Here is a 20,797-nt window from a genome sequence, read left to right as displayed (position 1 = left end):
ATTTATATCCAAATCATAATGACAATAAAAGTCATGAAATATGATTCTAAAGAATCATATTACATATAATAATAGCATCATTTGGTCTAAACCTATGACCACTACAAAACACATTTTAAAAGAAAATTTTATTTTCATGTCAGAATAGTGTACTTAAATATAAAGGCCTATGCTTTCTTGTTCCCATTATTCTGCCCTTGTGTAAAAAAATACAAATAATATATGATTTAAATTCATTTCTAATCAAAATCACGTAATTGATTTTAAAAATTGTAGAATAGTCCAATCATATGTTTCGGCCAACATGAATTCACATTGCTTCCTTGACCAAATTGTGCAATGTAAAATATTTACACCATTGATACTCGCAATGTGTTCTTAAAACTGAAACGACAATATATGTTTATATGCGCTGTAAGACATTTAGGTCGCATTTCTATGTGTAGTGCATGGCAACAAAGAATCAACAAGATTCCAAGAACATGGCACTTGATCCTGCAAAGGATACACAATAGCATATTTTATTCATCTTCCATCACGAAGAACTGTCTAAAATTTTTCATTATGAAAAACCAGGAGAAACATTTTGCACAAAAGCACAAAATATTATAACAATAATGACCACAACAGCCTCAAAAAGGGACAAAAAGAAATGTTAACGTTCATCGAGACATGCATAGGCAAAGCCAAGAAGAATTCCTACATGCATCCCACTTCCATTTACTTTTATTGTTAACGAGCCAATCCATGGGTTCCACTATTATTAGTCCATTTTCTTTTCAATTATCCCATTAAACATTGAATAGATTCAACCAATTTAAATTCATCATTCGGTGGTAATAGCCATATACAATTCAACATGAGTCTAAGAATTCTAATTTTGGCTCCCAAATGTTTAAGAGATTATTTTACCATCGGTGCATGTGGCATTTTCCATTGAACAAAAATTAATATAATTAAAAAAAATTTTAGTTATGCAAAACATATCTTGTGAATTCATGTGAATTTTTATATCACATAATTCCGGAATTAACTTTTGTAATCTAAAAATGAATGTTTTTGTCTAACTTTGTTGTCTTTCATCAAAATTTCACATGAAATTGCAAAAATAAACATCTCTTGGCGACCGACGATCATCCAAATAGATGTTTATTTATATAGATATAATAGTTCAAATATAAGTCTATTTAGATATACTCAATTTTTCAAATATAATTCTTAATAAATAATCACATAACTTTTATCATCACATATATTTTATATGATATATTATTATTGAAAATGTTCCAACATAAACTGGACAATGAAGCTAAACGAAGGGGGAGAAAGAAGGAAAAAAAAGGTATTAATGTGTATATTGGATTATTGGCTGAGAGTAGCTGTTATAGGTATCAGGCCCGAGGACCAAAATTGCAAGCTGGTCAAGCCAACCTTTTTCTTATTACAGTTTATACTCTATACAAAACAGAAAAACTTCAGCCCTTAGGTTAATATATATATATATATATATATATATATATATTATAATTTGGATTGTATGGGAGTATTGTGAAATGGTTCTGGTTCCATGTTGCTCACTTCAGGACATACATATATAATCTAAGCATAAATGAATATCCCTGCGGACCTGAAAGTGAAATATTAAGCTAGACCCTATTCATTATATCTGAACAAAATCAAGGAATAGGTTTAAATCCTTAATTTAGTTCAGTAAAATCAACCCAAGATCTTGGGTACCATTTGGTCTTCACTACTCTCCAATAAAATCTGAAAACGTTGACAAAAATGTCGATGTCTGATGTTGTTAACTGGTCATTGCTGCAATTAATGGGTTGACTGACTTTCTTAAATGCCTTAAATGCCCCCATGCATAGCACGATTTAATTAATCGGTGCTATTGCTTAAAGAAACTATGAGCCGGCCTTTTTACTACCGAGCAATAATTAAGCAGAATTCAGGAATGTAATCAGGTATGATTCATACCCTTGAGAACTGAGAAAGAAGCCGATTAACTCATGGAAATGAATAGGAAAGTAACATTAAATTCCTTTTATATTTAAAAAAACATGATGTTTCACTACCATCTCGTTGTTTTTGTTTCTTCCCTTTTTTCACTGTCCTGGCAAGTCATGATCATGCAGAGGTGCTGGACCACATTGAAGAGAGAAAGAAAGAGAAAGCATACAAGCATGCATGCGTGATATTATTCACAATATATTGACAAATTCCTATCACTGGGAAACCTCATAAGAATTCAAAGATAAGTACATAAACATTTTTGTTTTGTTGTTTTTTGATAATACATGATCATTTTGACAAGTAATTAATGGAATTGCCAATTCATGTATGAAAATATCCTTACACTACTAGTCCTGAAAGATTAGTAGAAAATATTTTATTTGACAATGTCACAATAATAAATAAAAAAAAGGCTCGGATAGGATGATGTAAAAGATCACGTTGAATCATTTCACCTGTTTGACAAGTAATTAGTGGATGATAAAAGCTTACAACTTCAAATTTAGTTCCTCACTTTGTGAATTTTTTTGATCCAAAGGACACCATTTAATCAATCTGTTTTGTTTCTCTGGACAATGTATTTGGGTTTGACATTTCTTACTCCTACTCATTTTGGTATGATGACAAAAGCAGGTGGGCTACACCTTGGCCGGTGACTGTATAGTTTGCAAGAAAATTTGAATGAATACTGAAGAAAGAGGCAAAAATGAAAGATGATTTTGTTTTGTATTTGCCAAATATAAGTAGATGTATAGATTTGAATATGAATTGTCACTCTCAATACGAAACAGCTGATAAATGCATTCATCATCCTCCCCACATGAAGGTCATTATCCTTCAACCAATTATTTCAAACTTAAAAAGCATTATTAGTGTTGTTTCATTTGCAGTTTGTGAGATGCAATGAACCTCTTTATGTTGCTATTCCAAATTCTCCTTTTAATTTTAATGCTTTTCTGCAACTCCATTCCCCTTTGGCTTCATTTCTTTTTTGTTCTAGCTTCTATCATGTAGTCTTGTCACTCTTTTCCATTAATTAATAACAGGCGAGAAGGTTTCCAGAACATATATTTATATATATATATATATATATATATATTGGTATAATAACTAATGAAATGCATAACCAACACAAAGCAAATAAATACTCTTTCTCTCTCTCTCTCTCTCTCTCTCTCTATATATATATATATATATATATAAATTTGTTAGAGAGATTAGTGATAAAATGATGTTATCTAACGAATGTTAAATATTAATTTTTTTTATCTTATAATTAAGTTGAGTCTTTTTATTTATAATCAATTAATTTTAGATTGAATCTTAATATTTTATAAGAGCTCAAGTTTTATTATATTTTTTTGTCCGTTAATCTTGCTTGTTGTTTTTTTTTAAATTTATCACGTGATAAACTTTTATCTATATTACATATAATGAGACATGTTAAAGTGATGTTAATTTTTCAGGCTAGATGGTAACTACTAAAAAGACCAACCTCACATGGAGTTCATGGACTCCCCAAACTATTTAGTTTTGCTCATTTGAACCAAGGATTATATGGAAATAAAATCGCGACACATAAATTTTAACCTGATTTAGGGAAACACTGAAATTGTTACTGAATATTGATATTGCATCATTTCCTAGTATTTTCCATTATACAAGTAGCCTATATATATGAGAGCAGAATTAATGGCATTTTTTTTACCATGTTTTTATATGCTTCAAATTTTTACAGCCTTTGGCCACTTCATCAATGCTCCCTTTGGCTTGAGACAAAACCAGACTGTTGTTGATCTTGAAAAAATTATAATAGAAACGATAAGGGAAAATATGCATCTGGAAATATAAAATCATACTTTTAAGTAATGAAATGAATTTGAGTCATAAACGTACTTGCAGATAGTAAATTCAATTACCAGACATCAATAAAGAAAAGATGACAAGGACTGTTTGGCTGAAAACCCTTTTTTTTTTTTTTTTTTTTTGCAGTGGAGACAGTGCATATCGAATGCAATATATAGATCAAGACAAGTGAAAAAGTAGGTGTCGAGAGAAATGGAAAAAAGATGAGAAGCAAAGGTTTCTGCTTTCAAAAGATTGAAAAATTTTTACGTTAACGAAGACAACCAAACAGCTCAAAGTTGGAAGTCTTCATTTCACGAATTTGTACAAAATTTAGCCAGTGTGCATGAATGAATAAAATAAGGAAATTGCTTCCAATGAGCAGAATCTTTTAATGAACCAAGTGTTACAAGGTTTCAAATTATGAAGAGATAAAGATGAAAAACAAGGTGGTGGAAATGTTCCTGCGTACTCTTTCTGGCTATTTGACAGCAGACTTTCAAAGGCGTCAGGGACCACAAAAGCTAGCTGTATCCCTTCCATGTTCAGTTGTTTTTGTGCCCGTGACTTTGAATCGTCATTTTCATGTTCCTGCTTTTCGCCAAGATGTTTCTTTGTGCCTTCTCCTCCAGATTTTGGCCCTTTCTTTGTGCTTGTTTCAACTCTATTTGCCTAAATAGGATCCACAATTGATTTTGGATGATACAACGATATTATTGATCTTCAATGGTCTCTCTTTTACTTTTTTTTTTTTTTGGATAATAGGGGCTCCTATGATTGCAATTGATCATTTGGCATGTGGACATTTTGATGTTTTGGTGGTTACTTATTTTTATAATTATCCTTTGATCTCAATGATTAAACTAAAAATTCTAGTAGTACTTTTCTCGGAGTTTGAACTAATTAAAGATTGAATTTGTTTTTGTTGATAATATATATTTCTTTTAATTTTACAAATAAGATTAAGAGAATTCTATATATCTTTTTTTTTAATTATTAACATGGGAATTTTTTTCATTTCGATAGTTTGAATAAGATTTAAGCTAAGAACCTTTATAAAAGAAAGGACTGAGGAATGATTAACCAATAACTTCATGGGTTATGGCTGGTTATATGAAGATTTCATGGGTTATCTAGTTTGACCATGTTCCCTTGAAGACAATCAAAGAAGTAAAACTCAATTGAGTGAAAAATCAAACAAGAGTAGGGTTAAGTAATTAAGTTAGTTTAATGTAGTAAGATTTTGAAACAAGAGTTTGGCCAAAGTGGATATTTTGATGAAAAAAAAAATCATACAAAAACCCAAAACTTAGATTTTTTATTGATCACCTTGAAACTTCTTTGTAATCACTCGAATTTCCCCTCCAAGCTTAGACTACAAAATTGGCCTAGGGATAAAGGATGGGTCACAATCATATAAAATATAAATCACATAAAGGGTTGCACGTTTTGGAGGTCGACATCTTTGCTTAGGGTAATAGAGAGGGAGACAATATCCATGAAATATGTTCCTCCATATATAATAAAAAAAAAATCCCTAATCGTGATGGAATTAGACATCAAGAGAATAATCTGTTTAAGAAATTTTGGTAAAATCTTTTTTCATTATTTTTTTGATTAGTTTAAATCATCTCTGTTAGACTTTTATAGCTTACTTCTCTAATCATCTTAGTTCATTTCTGCCATGAATATGTTTTTCATATACAGTTGAATTTTTCCCCTGATAAATCTCTATTAATGGTATATTAATTAAACTATATATTAGATTATAAATAGACCTAACAATTTAAAATATGATACAGTAATATGATACAAAATCGATACGAACAAAAGACATGAAGATAATAAGGTTTAAAATTATAAAAAAAAATTATAAATGGGTTTAATAAAACAAAAAAAAATTGTATTTTACGTTTTTATATCGATACAAACTATAACACAAAATTTTTGTGTAAAACACAACTCGAATATAATATTTTACATGATACGATAACACGAATTGATAAATCTAATTATAGGGCATATTGTTATTATGTAAAAAAAATGAAAATTAAAATATTCCCGTATTATACTAAATTTGAATTTATCAAGTATATAATTTAAAATTAATTGACAATAAATAATGAAGTTCAACTTAATATAAAACTACATCAAAATTTAATAAACATGGGATAATATCATTTGAATGCGTAGACATAATGATGCGTGACAAACTCAGAAAGAGTATAATCGCAGTCCATCACATGTAGGCTTCATAGCATGTGGAGAAACAGTTTCTTCTTTTTCGTTTTAATTGTAGGGTAGGGTTGGCCACAGCTCTCGGCAACATTGGCAGCTGTAATCCCAAGGGCTACATTGCTACAATCTTTCTAATTTTTACTAATTAATTTGTTATTAAACATCTGTATTAATCAAATGCTGTTAATGTCATGGCTGACGATTTAGAGAGAATGGACTTATTCCTAACCATGCTGGCATGATCAATGGAGTTCGAATAACGTTTTGCTTACCACTAGAACAATATCAAAAACTTTTCTTGCCTTGCAAAGTTGAAAAACTGTTTATTTTTATGGTACAATTTCAATGTACTTTCCTAAGATTGATAAATGGAAGATTGTGCCTTGTTCATGGACAGGTTTAATTTATATGTCACAGCATTTTTTTTTTACATTATAATTAAGTTTAGATTTATGAAAAAATTTTAAGAAATTAAATTATTTTTGTTAGTATATGTTACGTCTTGATTTCTTTTTATGAACCAACAATGAAAAACTTTCGAGAGGGCATAATTGGCCTTTAATCCATATATAATCGAACATTTAGAATACATCTGTCATATGTGTTTTCAAAATTATTAATTTTCTTTCCCATTTTAAAAGGTAATTAATTAATGTCAAGCTCAATCTCTTTTGCTATAATTATTCCGTACAAGAAGACAATCAAGCCATGTAATTTCAATTTGATTGGATGGAAAAAAAACTAGTGGAGGTTGACTCATGAATGTATTGAAAAAAGTTAGAACATGGTAAAGAATTATAATTGTTAGGATTAAAGTCCAATCTTATTTTTAAAAAATGATAATAAATAAATATGAGATTTATGATAATTCATTTTTAACACGAGAGTTATGTTTACTTGTAATTGTCACATATTTTCATTATTATTAAACTTTACGTAAGAATAATCAACATCAAAATGATAATTAAACTTAAGGAATCTTAACATGAATGTCATAAGTTAAAATTAATGATGTTATCCATTTTAGGATGAAATGTGAAACATAGAGGCATTGATCATATATATAATAATAATATATTAATTGGTAATTTTTAATGAAGCATATTAAGGGAATTTGCTCTCGTTTTTACCTAGTTCATCAAAAGTAATTTTGCTAGATTACCTTTATTAATTATTCCCTTCAAAATGGCACAACATGAAGTTGGCAACCAATAAATTAATTAAATGCTCATTTAATTTATCAAGAAAAAAATTTGGGTTTTGTTCCCTCATGATCTATTAGCCGTAGCATGTGTCATTTATACCTACTTTATTTAACAAATTTAATTTCATAAACATGATGAGTTCACTAGAAAATTGAGTGAAAAACTTGATAATGATAACAAAATTATAAACACATATTTATTAATTAGCTTAGAAAACAACAAAATTAAAAAGAAAAGTTCCATATTTAGACATAATATAGATTTATTTAATATCTATAATGATAATAAATATCTTGCTGGTTGGCATACAACTAGATATTACTATAATCTAAAATTGAGGTGCCTACCTCCAAATCTAGATCTAGCATTCTAGGTATTCTATAGTACAATATTACTAAATAAATCAATTTTTACATTTGTTTTTTCTTAGGATTCCTTTTAATGTCAATGTTTGATTTTACAATTGAAAATTTTTTTAATCAATCCTATGATTTAATATTCAATCAACTGCAAAGAAGAATTATCAAAAAAAAAAAAAAAAAAAACAGCCATTCCCAAAAGATGGTGGAGAAAACAATGGCATTTGTAATGCAACTGCCATGAATTAATGATTTTAAAATCAAATGTAACAAAACCCCACCTACCCTTATCATATAAAATTATTACTAGTGAAATTCGGCATGAAGAACAAGTACAAAACACAAATTCTAAGTTCTAACCAAATCTTTCATTTAAAAAAGTTTAGGAAAAAAAAAGGAAAACCCTTTTAGTCACTTCCACGTGATTTCTACTATGACCCTAAAATGTTTTCTTCTGTTAAAAAATATATATTTTATTTAAATAATTCCAATTTGATTTCTGTGGTAATTAATTAATAATTTAATTGTAATTAAGGGCTTGATTAATCATAGTCCTAGTAGTAGTTGTTGTAAACTTCTCCCTCCTAAGCAACACCAAATTGGACCGTAGCTTGGCCGTCTCTTTCCTTGCAAGACCCGGCAAGGGTCGCCATCAGCTAGACCAACTGATGAACCAGAAAGAGCCGGGTGGTCCCGCTGACGTCTAGGCTAGACATAAAAGCTCAACCCATGATGACATGGCACGACACTTAGACCCACATGTCGGGGTTTTTATAATCAGTATTACGTGTCGTGGGGCTCACATGTCTCCTTTCAAAGCTACAACTCGGGGACACCTCAAATATTTTTCAGCAACATAAAATTCCCATTCGGCCCTAGATTAGACAAGTGCTGACATGGCACATAAAAAGTTCATGGCCTGGCTTCCCTATATAAGCAACCCATCTTTCCCCAGCTTCTCGCACACCATAGCAATCAATTTCGCTTTATTAAGATTACTTAGTTCACCTTTTTTTGGTTTTCCCTTTCAATATCGAACATGGCAGTTGATTCAACTCTCCCGTCTCCACTTGGCGCTCCTGCTTGTGACAAAGATGCCAAAGCTCTTCAATTCATTGAAGAGATGACAAAATATGTTGAGTCTGTTCAAGAGAGGGTTTTAAGTGAGATCCTAAGTCGAAATGCCGAGACAGAGTATCTCAAACGGTTCCAGCTTAATGGAGCTACGGACAGGGAAACATTCAAGTCTAAAATCCCTGTTGTAACTTATGAGGATCTCCAGCCTGAGATCCAAAGGATCGCCAGTGGTGACCAGTCTCCTATCTTATCTGCTCACCCAATTTCAGAGTTTCTCACTAGGTGAGAATTTTAGCCATAACTAATGGAGCTTTTTCTGGTATTCTTATTTGTGTATGATTTGGAGTTTTTAATTTTTTTTTTGTTTTTTTGGTTGAATGTGCAGTTCTGGGACTTCAGCTGGAGAAAGGAAGCTGATGCCAACAATTCATGAAGAGTTGGATCGTCGTCAACTCTTGTATAGCCTTCTCATGCCTGTAATGAATCTGTGAGTATATTTTGTCCTATTTTTTTCTTTTTTTTCTTTTTTTTTCAACGGCTTTTTTACATGGAAAAAAAAAAGATATTTTTTGTTGAAAACAAAGTTAGATATTTTTGTCTTTGGTGGTGACAGTTACGTTCCGGGATTGGACAAAGGGAAGGGTCTTTATTTCTTGTTTGTGAAAGCTGAAACGAAGACTCCTGGAGGGCTCGTGGCACGCCCTGTTCTTACAAGCTACTACAACAGTGACCACTTTAAGACCAGGCCATATGACGCTTTCAACGTTTACACCAGCCCCAACGAAGCCATTCTTTGCGTCGACTCTTTTCAGAGCATGTATACCCAGATGCTCTGTGGATTGATCATGAGGGAAGAGGTCCTTCGTGTTGGTGCCGTTTTCGCTTCTGGCCTGCTTAGGGCCATTCGTTTCCTTCAAATCAACTGGAAACAACTCGCTCGGGACATTGCAACGGGAAGCTTAAACCGTAAAGTAACTGATGCTTCAATTCGAGAATGTATGAGCAAAATCTTGAAACCTAACCTAGAACTTGCTGAGCTCATTATCAAGGAATGCTCGGGGGAGAAATGGGAACGTATTATCACAAGAATTTGGCCAAACACTAAATACCTTGATGTGATCGTAACAGGAGCCATGGCTCAATATATTCCCACCCTTGAATTTTACAGTGGTGGCTTGCCAATGGCTTGCACCATGTATGCTTCGTCAGAGTGTTATTTTGGGTTGAACCTCAAGCCAATGTGCAAACCATCCGAAGTCTCATACACTATCATGCCAAACATGGCTTACTTTGAGTTCTTGCCTCATAAGTCAGCCACTTCGGGTCTTTCTCGTGACTCACCGCCACGTCTTGTTGATCTCGCTGATCTAGAGGTCGGCAAAGAATATGAGCTCATCATCACCACTTATGCGGGGTTGTGTCGTTACAGGGTCGGTGATATCCTTCAAGTCACCGGTTTCCACAACGCAGCTCCACAATTTCGTTTCATTAGGAGAAAGAACGTTCTGTTGAGCATCGAGTCAGACAAAACTGATGAACCTGAGTTGCAAAAGGCCATTGAAAATGCTTCCGTCTTGCTAAAGGATTTCAATACCAGCGTTGTTGAGTACACAAGCTACGCGGACACCAAACAAATACCAGGTCACTACGTTATTTACTGGGAATTACTTGTCAAAGACTCAGCTAATGCCCCAACAGACGAAGTTTTGAACCAATGCTGCTTACAAATGGAGGCATCACTGAACACGGTGTACCGCCAAAGCCGAGTTGCAGACAACTCAATCGGTCCACTCGAGATAAGGGTAGTGAAAAACGGCACATTTGAGGAGTTAATGGACTATGCAATTTCAAGGGGTGCCTCTATAAATCAATACAAAGTTCCAAGATGCGTCAGCTTCACCCCAATCATGGAACTTCTCGACTCAAGGGTTGTCTCAAAACATTTCAGTCCAGCTTTACCACACTGGACCCCGGAGCGACGTCATTGATCACACACTGCATAATGTTGGGGAAAGAATAAAACTCCCAGAAATAATCTGCCTGGCCACCAACCAAAAAACAACAGCATCGTTTCCCTCTTTTTTTTTAACTCAAGAATGTTTGTGTAATAAATTCAGTTGATATAATCTTTGTGTACGCATGATGTAATCTTTCGTTTTTCTCCATGTCATGTTTGTTTGTTTATTTGTCCCTTGCAATCGTTTCTTACATCGGTCTTTTCTTCCTTTTCATAAAGTTGAGGAAAAGACATTGAAGATATGCAAGTCATGCAACGTCAAACGTTGTAAATCTGTTGGTATTTCAATGGTTTTCTTGTCAATTTACTTTTACATCTCCAGCTCTTTTCTGCATGGATTTTAGCGCACGTGCTACATATTCCTCTGTCAACAACGTCTGTGAGGATAGAATTTGTTGTGATGACTGGCTAGGTTTGCTCTTGCTCAAGTCATTTGTTTGGAAGGATGCAATAGATTGTTAATGAATGGATGTATATGAAGAATGGGTTCTGTTTGTGGCTTTATGTCAGCCATAGTTCTATTTGTTGTTTCCTTGTTTGAGTAAATAATATAGCAGTCTTATTCTAAAGCTGATTTGATGATTGTGTGGTCTATTGTATATTCTTTTTGTTATCAAATAAATTTTATTTACTATTTTTAAAATATTATATTAAATTAAATATTGAGTTCCTTTGATCCAAAAAATTAATAAAAGACAAATATAATAGACCAAGAAAACTAATATTTTTAACAATAATTAATGAATTTAATTTATTGTTTATTCATTATGAATCATATAGTTCATAAAGCAATATTCCATGTCCAAAGCTCAGAATTTTAGAAAGGTTAATCAATTTTCCTAACTCTCATTCATGGGCTAATCACTTTGGTTTGGTGTGTGAATTAATGATGTTTTTGCTAGAGTTTTTTCTACCTAAGCTTATTCTTTAATTCTTTAATGCATGTAGCATTGCCCTAAACATAATTAATAATTAACACTTTAATGGTGAAATAGTAGTTAGCTTTGCACATGCCTTGCAAATTGTAAAATTCTAAAAAATAATATTAATTTGGAGGACAGCATTTATTACTATTATTATTTAAAAAAGGTTTTCCTTCTTGACTGAACTAATTCATATATATAAATATATATATATAGTAAATATAAACATAATGCACATATGCTAACTAGCTAGCTATTATAGCAAAATTATATATGGTACGTCATTTTTTTTTCTTCAACTATAGCCAACCCTATTTTTGCCACTCTCTTCATAAAAGTAAACTTACCAATTAATCCGATGCATGATTTTCTGCACATTCTTAAAGTGTTTATGCAATAATATATATCCTTAAAGAATTTTTCAATTAAAAGTCAACATTCACTATTTTTTTTTTAAAAGCAAGTTTTTAAAAATTAATAAATAAAAAGGAGGATAGAACAACAACGATTTGAATTAAGAAGCAATATATAAGCTGTTAGGCTAAATCAAAAGAAAAATTAAAAAGAACATACATTTAATTAAATCATTCTATAAGGTTTTGAGTTCCATTATCCCTAATTTACCAAATTATCAATTTTTGTTTCAAAGTTTCCAAATACAATATGTGCTTTTTGAACCTGTGAGCAGTAATTGCCATTCATTAACTTAATAAATTTATTGAAAGAGACATGTGATTTTATATAGCTAAGCAAAACTGATTACCATCAATGAAAGTGCAGCTAAAAAGCAAGAAAATTGACTCATAATAAAAAGTTAAAAAACCCAAGCTTTCTACCTTTAAATGGCTTACAAAATTAAACCTCTCAACATGCATGCACGATGCAGCCGCTAGCTTTAACATAGTTTAAAAAGCAAGTTGTCGTTTGTTAAAGTAATTGGCTTTGTATAAAACAGTAATATTGTCGTTCAAAGGTGATTCAAATCTTTGTGAAAGTAAATCTTTGAATATCGTCCATGTCGTTTAAAGCCTAACAAGAGCTCAAAATTTTGCCGTCTCAACTCTCAAGTGTGAACACAAAAGGCGATGAAACTAAAGTTTTTCGATCCAGGCAAAATCACAGAAAATTACAATACCGAACCTTACTTTTGATGAAATATGATTAATTAGTAATTGTTGGTCTAAGTATCTAATGAACAATCGGCGAAGGCAACAGTTATTTTTTCTTTGGAATCTAATAATTGAGGGAAGCTAAAGCCTAAAGCCAAAGGAGAGAGAGATTTAAAGCTTTGGTTGCATCACGAAAAAGATTATCTTGTCCCCCCTTGTCCTTGACATTCTTTTGGCATCAATGGAGAAACCAGACACTGGAGTCAAGGTTTGAACCATTGCTGCAGAAAGTCCTTAATAGAACTCCCCGCTTCGCGCTGCGATGCGCTTCTTGTTGCCGTTGCCTACATTACTACATATATATGACACAATAATTTACTCAAATCATTAAATTTTTACATTAAAGTGCATATTTAGCGGACAAGCATATATCCTGCAATTGAGAATCAATGTCCAATTTGTTGGTTCTATCAGGAAATTAGTAAAAGAAAATAAATTACAGTACGGTCAGTCAGTCACCATCCTATAGATCACTTGACCAACCAATCTGACGAGAAGGCAAACCTAGAGATGGTGGGGTGATTGAATGTAAAAACCAGCTTCAAGTCTCATCTGAGTAATAATGCACCAGCTGATCAACTGAAAGGAATTATATTTGCCTTGAGAATTACTCAGATGATCCTTTCAAAATTGTACTGAAAATCTGAAATTAACATCAAATTAAATAGTTTACACCTAGTTGACAAAAGTTCATAAGCTTTCTTGACAAACCCACTTTTCCTTTTGGCAAAAGCTATATGCCTATAAGTTTTGTTCTAAATTTTTTTCAGCTGCACTTTAACCCTACCCATTTTTCATCTTAGTTCTTTCTGCCTAACTATGTTTTACTTTTGATTAACCATTTATAGAAGATAAAAGATTTTCTTCCTCTTCTTCCCCCTCTTTAATTTTGTTTAGGACCACTATAGTACAAAGCAAAATCAACCTTTAACCCCTTTCCGCAACTTTAGCTGCCATGCTTTGGACAACTGTGTTTTCACAATAAGTATTCTTGTCAACCTAGAAGAGATTTACATGAAATATTATAAAATATTGTTGGTGAAATTCATGAAATTTTTTTATTAAAAATGAATAAATAAAAATCAAAATTAAAAATTAAAATTAATAAATTGAAAAATCTTATCATATAGATTAAATGTATAAAATTTAAAATTTTTTTAATAAATTTGGATATATTTGTTAAATAAATATTTTTAATAAAAATATTGATAAAATTTTTACTATTAAATAAGTGTCAATTAAATTTGAATCATAAATAAATTTTTTAATAATTTTTTTTTACACATTATTAATTTTTAAATTAAACTTTATCAATTTATCTATTTGAATTTTATATTAAAATTTTTATTAAATTAAAAAATTTACAAATTTCATTTAAATAATTTTATGTAAGTTTTGTCTTATTATTTTATTTGAAAACTCTGAATTCAATTTGATTCCGAGTGCTAGTTTTGATATTATATTTCTAGAATAGAGTTTGGACCGTGACCCCAATGCAAATCTTATAAGCGGCGCCGACAATGTTAGGATTCGTTTGCTTTTAAGTTTCAGCCTTCAGCCGTTTAGGCTATATATCTCTAAAAATGACTGCCTTTCCAAATGTACCTCTGCTACAATGCTTATGCATAATTCATGCTTCGACCCTCGTTTAACTTGGTTTTGGTTTTTCTCCATTCTAACTCACGCTTCAACCTACCAAATCCGAGTTTATCATTCGGAATTCAGATGAGGAAGGACGGAAGGGTTGAAGCCGTAGGATATTTGGGTTTGGTTGTTTCTGCGTGGGTCTCTGGATAGTATTTTATAACTTGTCTATACTGGCCCAATACAAACCATTTAACGGACAGGGCCTTTATTACAGGTAAAGATGCTAATAGATAAGGTATAAAGAAAGTAAAGTATTTTTTATTTTTATATTATATTTATTTTAGTATCCATATATAATGGATATTTTAAATTTATTTTCATCTTCATAAGTATTTAATAGATATGGATAATTTTAATAATTTTTTTAAACAATAATAATCAAAATTTATATTTTATCTTTTTTGTTTTAATTTTGTATACTGAAGTAATTTTTATAAATATATTAATATAATTTTCAATAAAAATATATTAATTTTAATTAATTTAAAATAATAATTTATATTATTTAATAAAAATTTTATTTACTAAATATATATATAAATATATATAAGATATACATATGAAACAGATCTTATATTATCCATCTTCATTTTTATACCTAATAAAAATTTACAATCACATTCATCTTTATTCCCATACCAACAATATAATATCTATTTTCATCTTTATTAAAATAAAAAAAAATCTAATTTTCAATTGAATACGAGTAAAATTGACATATGAACAAAATTAATCCTTAAAGCTGGTTGTCTTCAAATGTTATATGCACTTATAATTATCCATAAATACCAATATTTTTTGCCTCATAAATTTAGGATCGCATCTTGTCTTTTCAATCCTTACGGCTCATGGAATCATTGGTTTGCATTATTTTCACTTACTCATTTGTTTACAAACAAAAAAATTAACATTTTGGAAGTGCATTTTAATCTATCCTGAATGGGAGCAAAAATGGGCCAAGACAAGACAAGGAGTGTGCTCAGTACAAAACCCATGTTGCTAGGGACAAAGGCCCAAATCAAGTCACAATCATGAAAGATGACCTTTGTATTCTCCAGTATTTTTTTTTTCTATTGTTATTGAATTTAGATATTTTCTGAAGCTTTGATAATAAAAAAGTCTTGAAACAATATTGAACCAAATAATTGATGAACCTCAATACATACTGCCAAACCATCAGCCAAGAGACCCCATCCCAAATTGATCATTCACCAAAATTTACTATTGCCTATGACCCATGTCCCCCATCTTATACTCGTTTATTATCAGCTAGGTTTTTTCTCTAGATTATCAGCAAACATTTTGCCTTGGTCGGAGAACTTTATATATCCGATAATTATTTTAAATTTTAATTAATTTAAAATCGAATCAAATCAAATTTTATAAAAAAAATAATTTTTTTTTAATTTATTTTCTCCGTTTACAAGATTCAAAATCAAAATTTTACTTTAAAAAAAATCAAATCTTTTACCATTCAAAAAAACATACGTTGGTAATTATCAGCAAACATTTCAAATTGATTTGGAACACTTAAATTTATTTAGGAAAAGAAGGCTTTGTTTTCAGCAAGAGTCAAATAATGTGCCAACCATTCAACCAATGTCATATGCTTGAAAAAAAAATTTTAAATAAAAATTTTTAGGTGAATTTCATAAAAATTTCATTTAAAAATGATTAAAAAATTTAAATTAAAATCAATATATTAAAAAATTTTGTTATATAAATTAAATATGTAAATTTTGAAAAAAATTTTAAATTTTAATATATTTTTAAAAAAGTAAATTTTAATAAAAAATGATAATTTTTTAAATTATAAACTATATTTTTTAAATTTCTTTTACATATCATTAATTTTTTCATTAAATTTTATTAATTTGTCGATTTAATTTTTTTATTAAAATTTTAATTAAATCATTTATATTAAAATTTTCATGTTCACATAAATTTTTCTAGACTGCTAACCTTTTTGTCTTTTTATGGGCATATGGCAGTCTGAGCTATCTCATTAACCTACCATTCAAATCAGAAAGACTTGGCAGCGCAGTTACCTGCTATAGCTCTCAAAGGTGTTAGTTGTGGCCCAAGCAAGATTCGAACAACTACCATTCTTCCTTCGTCTAAATTTTGCTGCCCATCATTATGTTTCGGGCATTGTTTCCATATCTTGTCCAGGACTGGGATGCAAACGCCCGCTTTCTAGTTTTCAACCCGTCCGAAGAGATAGGGTGAACCTGAAGCTTCAGTTGTCCTGCTCCTGTTTTTATAGAAAAATGCAGTTGCTGATTTATAGTATTTCTTCCAGGTTCTTCACCATTTTGCATTAAGATTCGTTAGCCTTTTGAAAAGTGTGAAAGTATTTTGAGAATTGAGATGCACCAGTTCTGGACCAATATCAAATCAAGAAGCTGGAGCTGAGCTCTGTTTCAAGGTGTTTAGAGGTAATGTAGGAATATTTTCTCCTGAAATTTCAATGCTAGACATTATAATCGTGGTTGTAGTACATTTTCTCTATAAATGAGTACTTTTTACACAATGAAAGTATCCGTTCACTCCATTTTGAGCACTTGGTTTCTTTTATTTTTTTATTTTTTTATGATTCATTGAACAATCAGTAGCATTAGCATACACAATTTTCCTGTTCAAGAGACATTTGTTTTCCAATTCTATGAAAATTACATGAATAGTTTAAAAGCACTTTTTGAAGCTTCTAAGTTCTAATTGTTATTAGTTCTGCTGATAGAAGTTAAAAAGAAGACAGCTACGTAGCAGGCAAAATCCATAGCCATGTGCTCTATATTAAATGCAATGAATCAACTAAAACTCAACCATGGCAACTCTCAATCCGTGACTTTGTCAAGTGAGGTAAGGCCTGGTCTCCAGTTTCCTGCCAATTACATATCTTCAACTAACAAAAAAAAAAAAAAAAATTCCATTCCTTTTTATTATAATCACCAGTGTTACTTTGACTTGATGATTCAGAACGATCTACTTGAATGGTGTTACGCCCTTAATTTCTTTGCACGTTTGTTGGCTTATGTAGGAGTTTTAGGTGAGGACTTAATTATAAGAAACAAAGAGAGAAAATCTCTACATTTCATGGATGAAAAATAACGCAAAATTTTTTCTCCAATTTCTCATATTCATATTGAATGCTTTAAATATGTCTGCAGCCGTGATGGTGTTGATAGTGTTGTTGATTTTGAAGTATATGACGGACTTCAGTGATGAGAGTGGATATCATCAGGAGGACATGAGAGCAGCAACTGAATCTGAGACTACCCCTTTATGCTCTGACAAGGCAATACCATTAACATATGGAACATGTGAAGAGGATGAAGAAACAGGAAGTTGTAGCAGTGGGGAGGATTTATATGACGGAAGGATTTGTGTCATTTGCTATGATGAGCAAAGGAATTGTTTCTTTGTTCCTTGTGGCCATTGTGCTACCTGCTATGACTGTGCTCAAAGGTCCCTATTAAAACAAGTGAATTTTTTACCCTTTTTCCTTACTAAATGATGGCTTTAGAAATCTAATTATGGGACATGTTTTGCAGGATTTATGATGGGGAAAATAAGGTCTGCCCAGTTTGCAGAAGAGTCATTGGCAAAGTCAGAAAACTATTTGCTCCATAGCACCATTAATTCTTTCTTATATTTTTTCCTTGAGAGAAAATTTATTTTCTGTGGGAATTTTTTTTTCAATGTAAGTTTTCAGATTCAGGATGATTGACTGCATCCATGGCAGAGTAATGATGCATGGAACAAGTTTAAACTTTAGACAAGCTACAATTTTTTTTTTTTTTTTGTGAAAACTATTGGATCACGGTTTTCAAGTTATTTTATATTCAAATTATTGAGTTTTAAATTTAAATCAACGTAATTTAAGTTTATTTTGATCACATTAAATTCATTTCAAATTTAGATTAATTTAAATATAATTGTTTCGAGTATCAAATTATTAACTTTTTTTTTTATTAAATGAGATTGAGTGAAGTTCAAACAAGTATTTTTCGAGTTCCTCAGCTTCGACAGCTGTACCTAGGCAGCATTCATTTCAACTAGTCAACTCCAAAGCTGCAACTATTTGAGATCTTGAGCCCCAACAATGCCACATCGGAGTGACTAGCTAGCTTTAGGCTGAGGATTTTTGTTCTAAAATGAGAAATACACGGTGTGTTAATTTCCTAGAATCTAGTATGGAATCCAGTGTTGCAATTAACTCAATTATTAATACATGGATAATATTATAAATAATTTTGAAATTATAATAAAATATTAAATATGATGTTTAAAATTTTAAAATATTTAATATAATAATTAAATTATAAATATGTTAATTAATATTATACTAATATGATTAATTTTAAATTATGATGCTTTACATATAAATAATTTTTAAAATGTAATATTAATTAATATATTTATAATTTAAATATTATATTAAATATTTTATTATAATTTAAAATTATTTATGATATTAACCTTAATCATCATATTTAACTGATTCAAAGCTACTAAACCTGTGAATGATAAGGACAAGCACAAAGGATAGTCACTACTATGGGTGTAATTAAGTTGAGTCGAGTCGAGTCGAATAATGAGAAGTTCGAGCTCGAGTTCGACTCACAACTCGAAGTTTGATGTTCGGTTCGAACTCGATTCGTGATCGAATTCGAGCTACTCGAGCTCGCTCGATTAAGCTCGATTAATATGTAAAAATAAGCTCGATTTGTATACTCGATAAGAATTCGATTATTCGTGCTCGGACTCGAAATATTTTATTAATTAAAATAATAAAAATATATTTAAATATAAAAAGCTCGATTAGGTTAGTGAGCTACTCGAATCGGATATAAAAATACTCGAATTCAGCTCGATCGATAAGTCAAGCTACTCGAATTCGAACTCGACTCGATAATAATCGATCCGAATTCGAGTTTTCTTCGAATCGAATCCGAATAGTTTACGAGTACTAATGTATCATTTACATTCTTAATCACCACCAATCATTGATGGTGTATTTATTTATTAGAAGTTACAAATATCAATCAATGCAGTTGAGTATTTAATTTATTAGAAAGGTGTCTATATTTTTATGTTCCAATAATTGTGTTTAAATGGTTTTGTTGATAAAACAAATAATAGTTAATTAATATTCAAATAATTATAAATTTCTAAATATATATTTGATTTGTTGGTAAAATTTTTAATTTTTAATTTTAATATAAAAATAAAAAATTATAGTAAAAATGTAATAATTTAATATAAAATTTATACATGTATCAATAAATGCAAAAGCGAAATTTAACTATTTGGTATAAAAAAAAAGTCAAAGCGTTTCATTAGGAAGGGTCAGAGCAAGGAGCGTGTCCTTCACGTGGAAGCATTGCGGTTCTTTTTCATGCCTTACTAGAAAAAGGCCAATGTTAAAAATTGAAATTAAAATACGTTGCGAAAAGGTAACACAAAAACTCGTGCTACCACAAGCCATGAACGGCCAAAAAATACGCTTGCCCTGCGTCCCCACACACTTTGGCGTCATTTTGGCTCGTCCTTTGTCGTGGTTTCGTCTCGCTCTCGTCGGCCTTTAAAAGCCGCCATCCCTTGTTATTGGTGTCACGTCGTTTCGCCGCATTGAAATTTTTTTTTGCGTAATTTAAAATGATAAAATATAAAAATAATATCATTTAAAATTTTTAAAATTTTTAAAAAATTATATTTTATATTTTTATATTAACATAAATTATAATATTTAAATTTTATAAAATATATAATATAAATATAATATTTTATACGACATAATAAGAATGATTAGTGTTCGATTAGAAAACCGGAAATTTTCACAGTAGTCGTGTAGTGGGGCCCGAAGGGATGTAACCGGCAATGTAATAGAATTGCGTTGATCCCTTGTAAATTTATTTTGATGAAGATAGTTATTAACAGAGATTATTGTTCAAACCACAATCCAATTTTTAGATGTCATTAACGAAAATGATAAAATATTATTATATTAAAATAATTTATTACATTTAATATCATCAAAATTAACAAAATAACATATATATTTAAAATAATAAAAAATAATTTAAAAAATAAAAGATGTTACTATTTTTAATCTTATTTGTGAAATTAAATAATGTATAAAAAATAATTTAATTAACAATATTATTAATTTATTATTAAATTTGGTTTTAGTTAATGAAAACATATTATAAGAAATTGACAATAATTATATTTTTTCTTGATTATTTAATTTTAACAAAATTTGACAATTTTGAAAAAAAAACTTGGAGTTGTT

The 20,797-nt window shown here is 30.4% G+C and overlaps 2 protein-coding genes across 4 annotated transcripts; both read left to right on the top strand.

The window, feature by feature from the left end:
• Positions 1–8,627: 8,627 nt before the first annotated feature.
• On the top strand, positions 8,628–11,073 carry LOC111300731 (putative indole-3-acetic acid-amido synthetase GH3.1). The gene is made up of 3 exons (XM_022896349.2): positions 8,628–9,025; positions 9,129–9,230; positions 9,357–11,073. Exons 1-3 carry the CDS (start codon positions 8,706–8,708, stop codon positions 10,729–10,731), a joined length of 1,797 nt encoding a protein of 598 aa, XP_022752084.1. The 5' UTR covers positions 8,628–8,705; the 3' UTR covers positions 10,732–11,073.
• Positions 11,074–16,649: 5,576 nt separating this feature from the next.
• Positions 16,650–18,377, top strand: LOC111300729 (E3 ubiquitin-protein ligase APD2-like). Of its 3 annotated transcripts, none has more exons than XM_089747888.1 (5): positions 16,650–16,937; positions 17,243–17,361; positions 17,479–17,548; positions 17,670–17,967; positions 18,054–18,367. In XM_089747888.1, exons 2-5 carry the CDS (start codon positions 17,284–17,286, stop codon positions 18,130–18,132), a joined length of 525 nt encoding a protein of 174 aa, XP_089604014.1. In that variant the 5' UTR covers positions 16,650–16,937; positions 17,243–17,283; the 3' UTR covers positions 18,133–18,367. The 3 variants fall into 3 exon arrangements, with proteins under 3 accessions (XP_089604014.1, XP_022752083.1, XP_022752082.1); XM_022896348.2 differs by having other exon boundaries at positions 16,653–16,937; positions 17,240–17,361; positions 18,054–18,377; XM_022896347.2 differs by having other exon boundaries at positions 16,666–16,937; positions 17,228–17,361; positions 18,054–18,346.
• Positions 18,378–20,797: the final 2,420 nt, after the last annotated feature.

This window comes from Durio zibethinus, chromosome 18 (genome assembly GCF_047325235.1).
Source record: "Durio zibethinus cultivar Kanyao isolate XHJ-2024 chromosome 18, ASM4732523v1, whole genome shotgun sequence".
In the NCBI taxonomy this organism is placed as follows: Eukaryota; Viridiplantae; Streptophyta; class Magnoliopsida; order Malvales; family Malvaceae; genus Durio; species Durio zibethinus.
This window is presented reverse-complemented; position numbering and strand designations above follow the sequence as displayed.

Bases quoted from the DNA above. Each gene is read 5' to 3' on its own strand.
- LOC111300731 (XM_022896349.2), top strand. From the start codon at position 8,706: ATGGCAGTTGATTCAACTCTCCCGTCTCCACTTGGCGCTCCTGCTTGT. The intron at 9,026-9,128 runs GTGAGAATTTTA...TTGAATGTGCAG, and splicing joins ATTTCAGAGTTTCTCACTAG to TTCTGGGACTTCAGCTGGAG. The intron at 9,231-9,356 runs GTGAGTATATTT...TGGTGGTGACAG, and splicing joins CTCATGCCTGTAATGAATCT to TTACGTTCCGGGATTGGACA.
- LOC111300729 (XM_022896348.2), top strand. From the start codon at position 17,284: ATGTGCTCTATATTAAATGCAATGAATCAACTAAAACTCAACCATGGC. The intron at 17,549-17,669 runs GTGAGGACTTAA...ATATGTCTGCAG, and splicing joins GGCTTATGTAGGAGTTTTAG to CCGTGATGGTGTTGATAGTG. The intron at 17,968-18,053 runs GTCCCTATTAAA...CATGTTTTGCAG, and splicing joins TGCTATGACTGTGCTCAAAG to GATTTATGATGGGGAAAATA.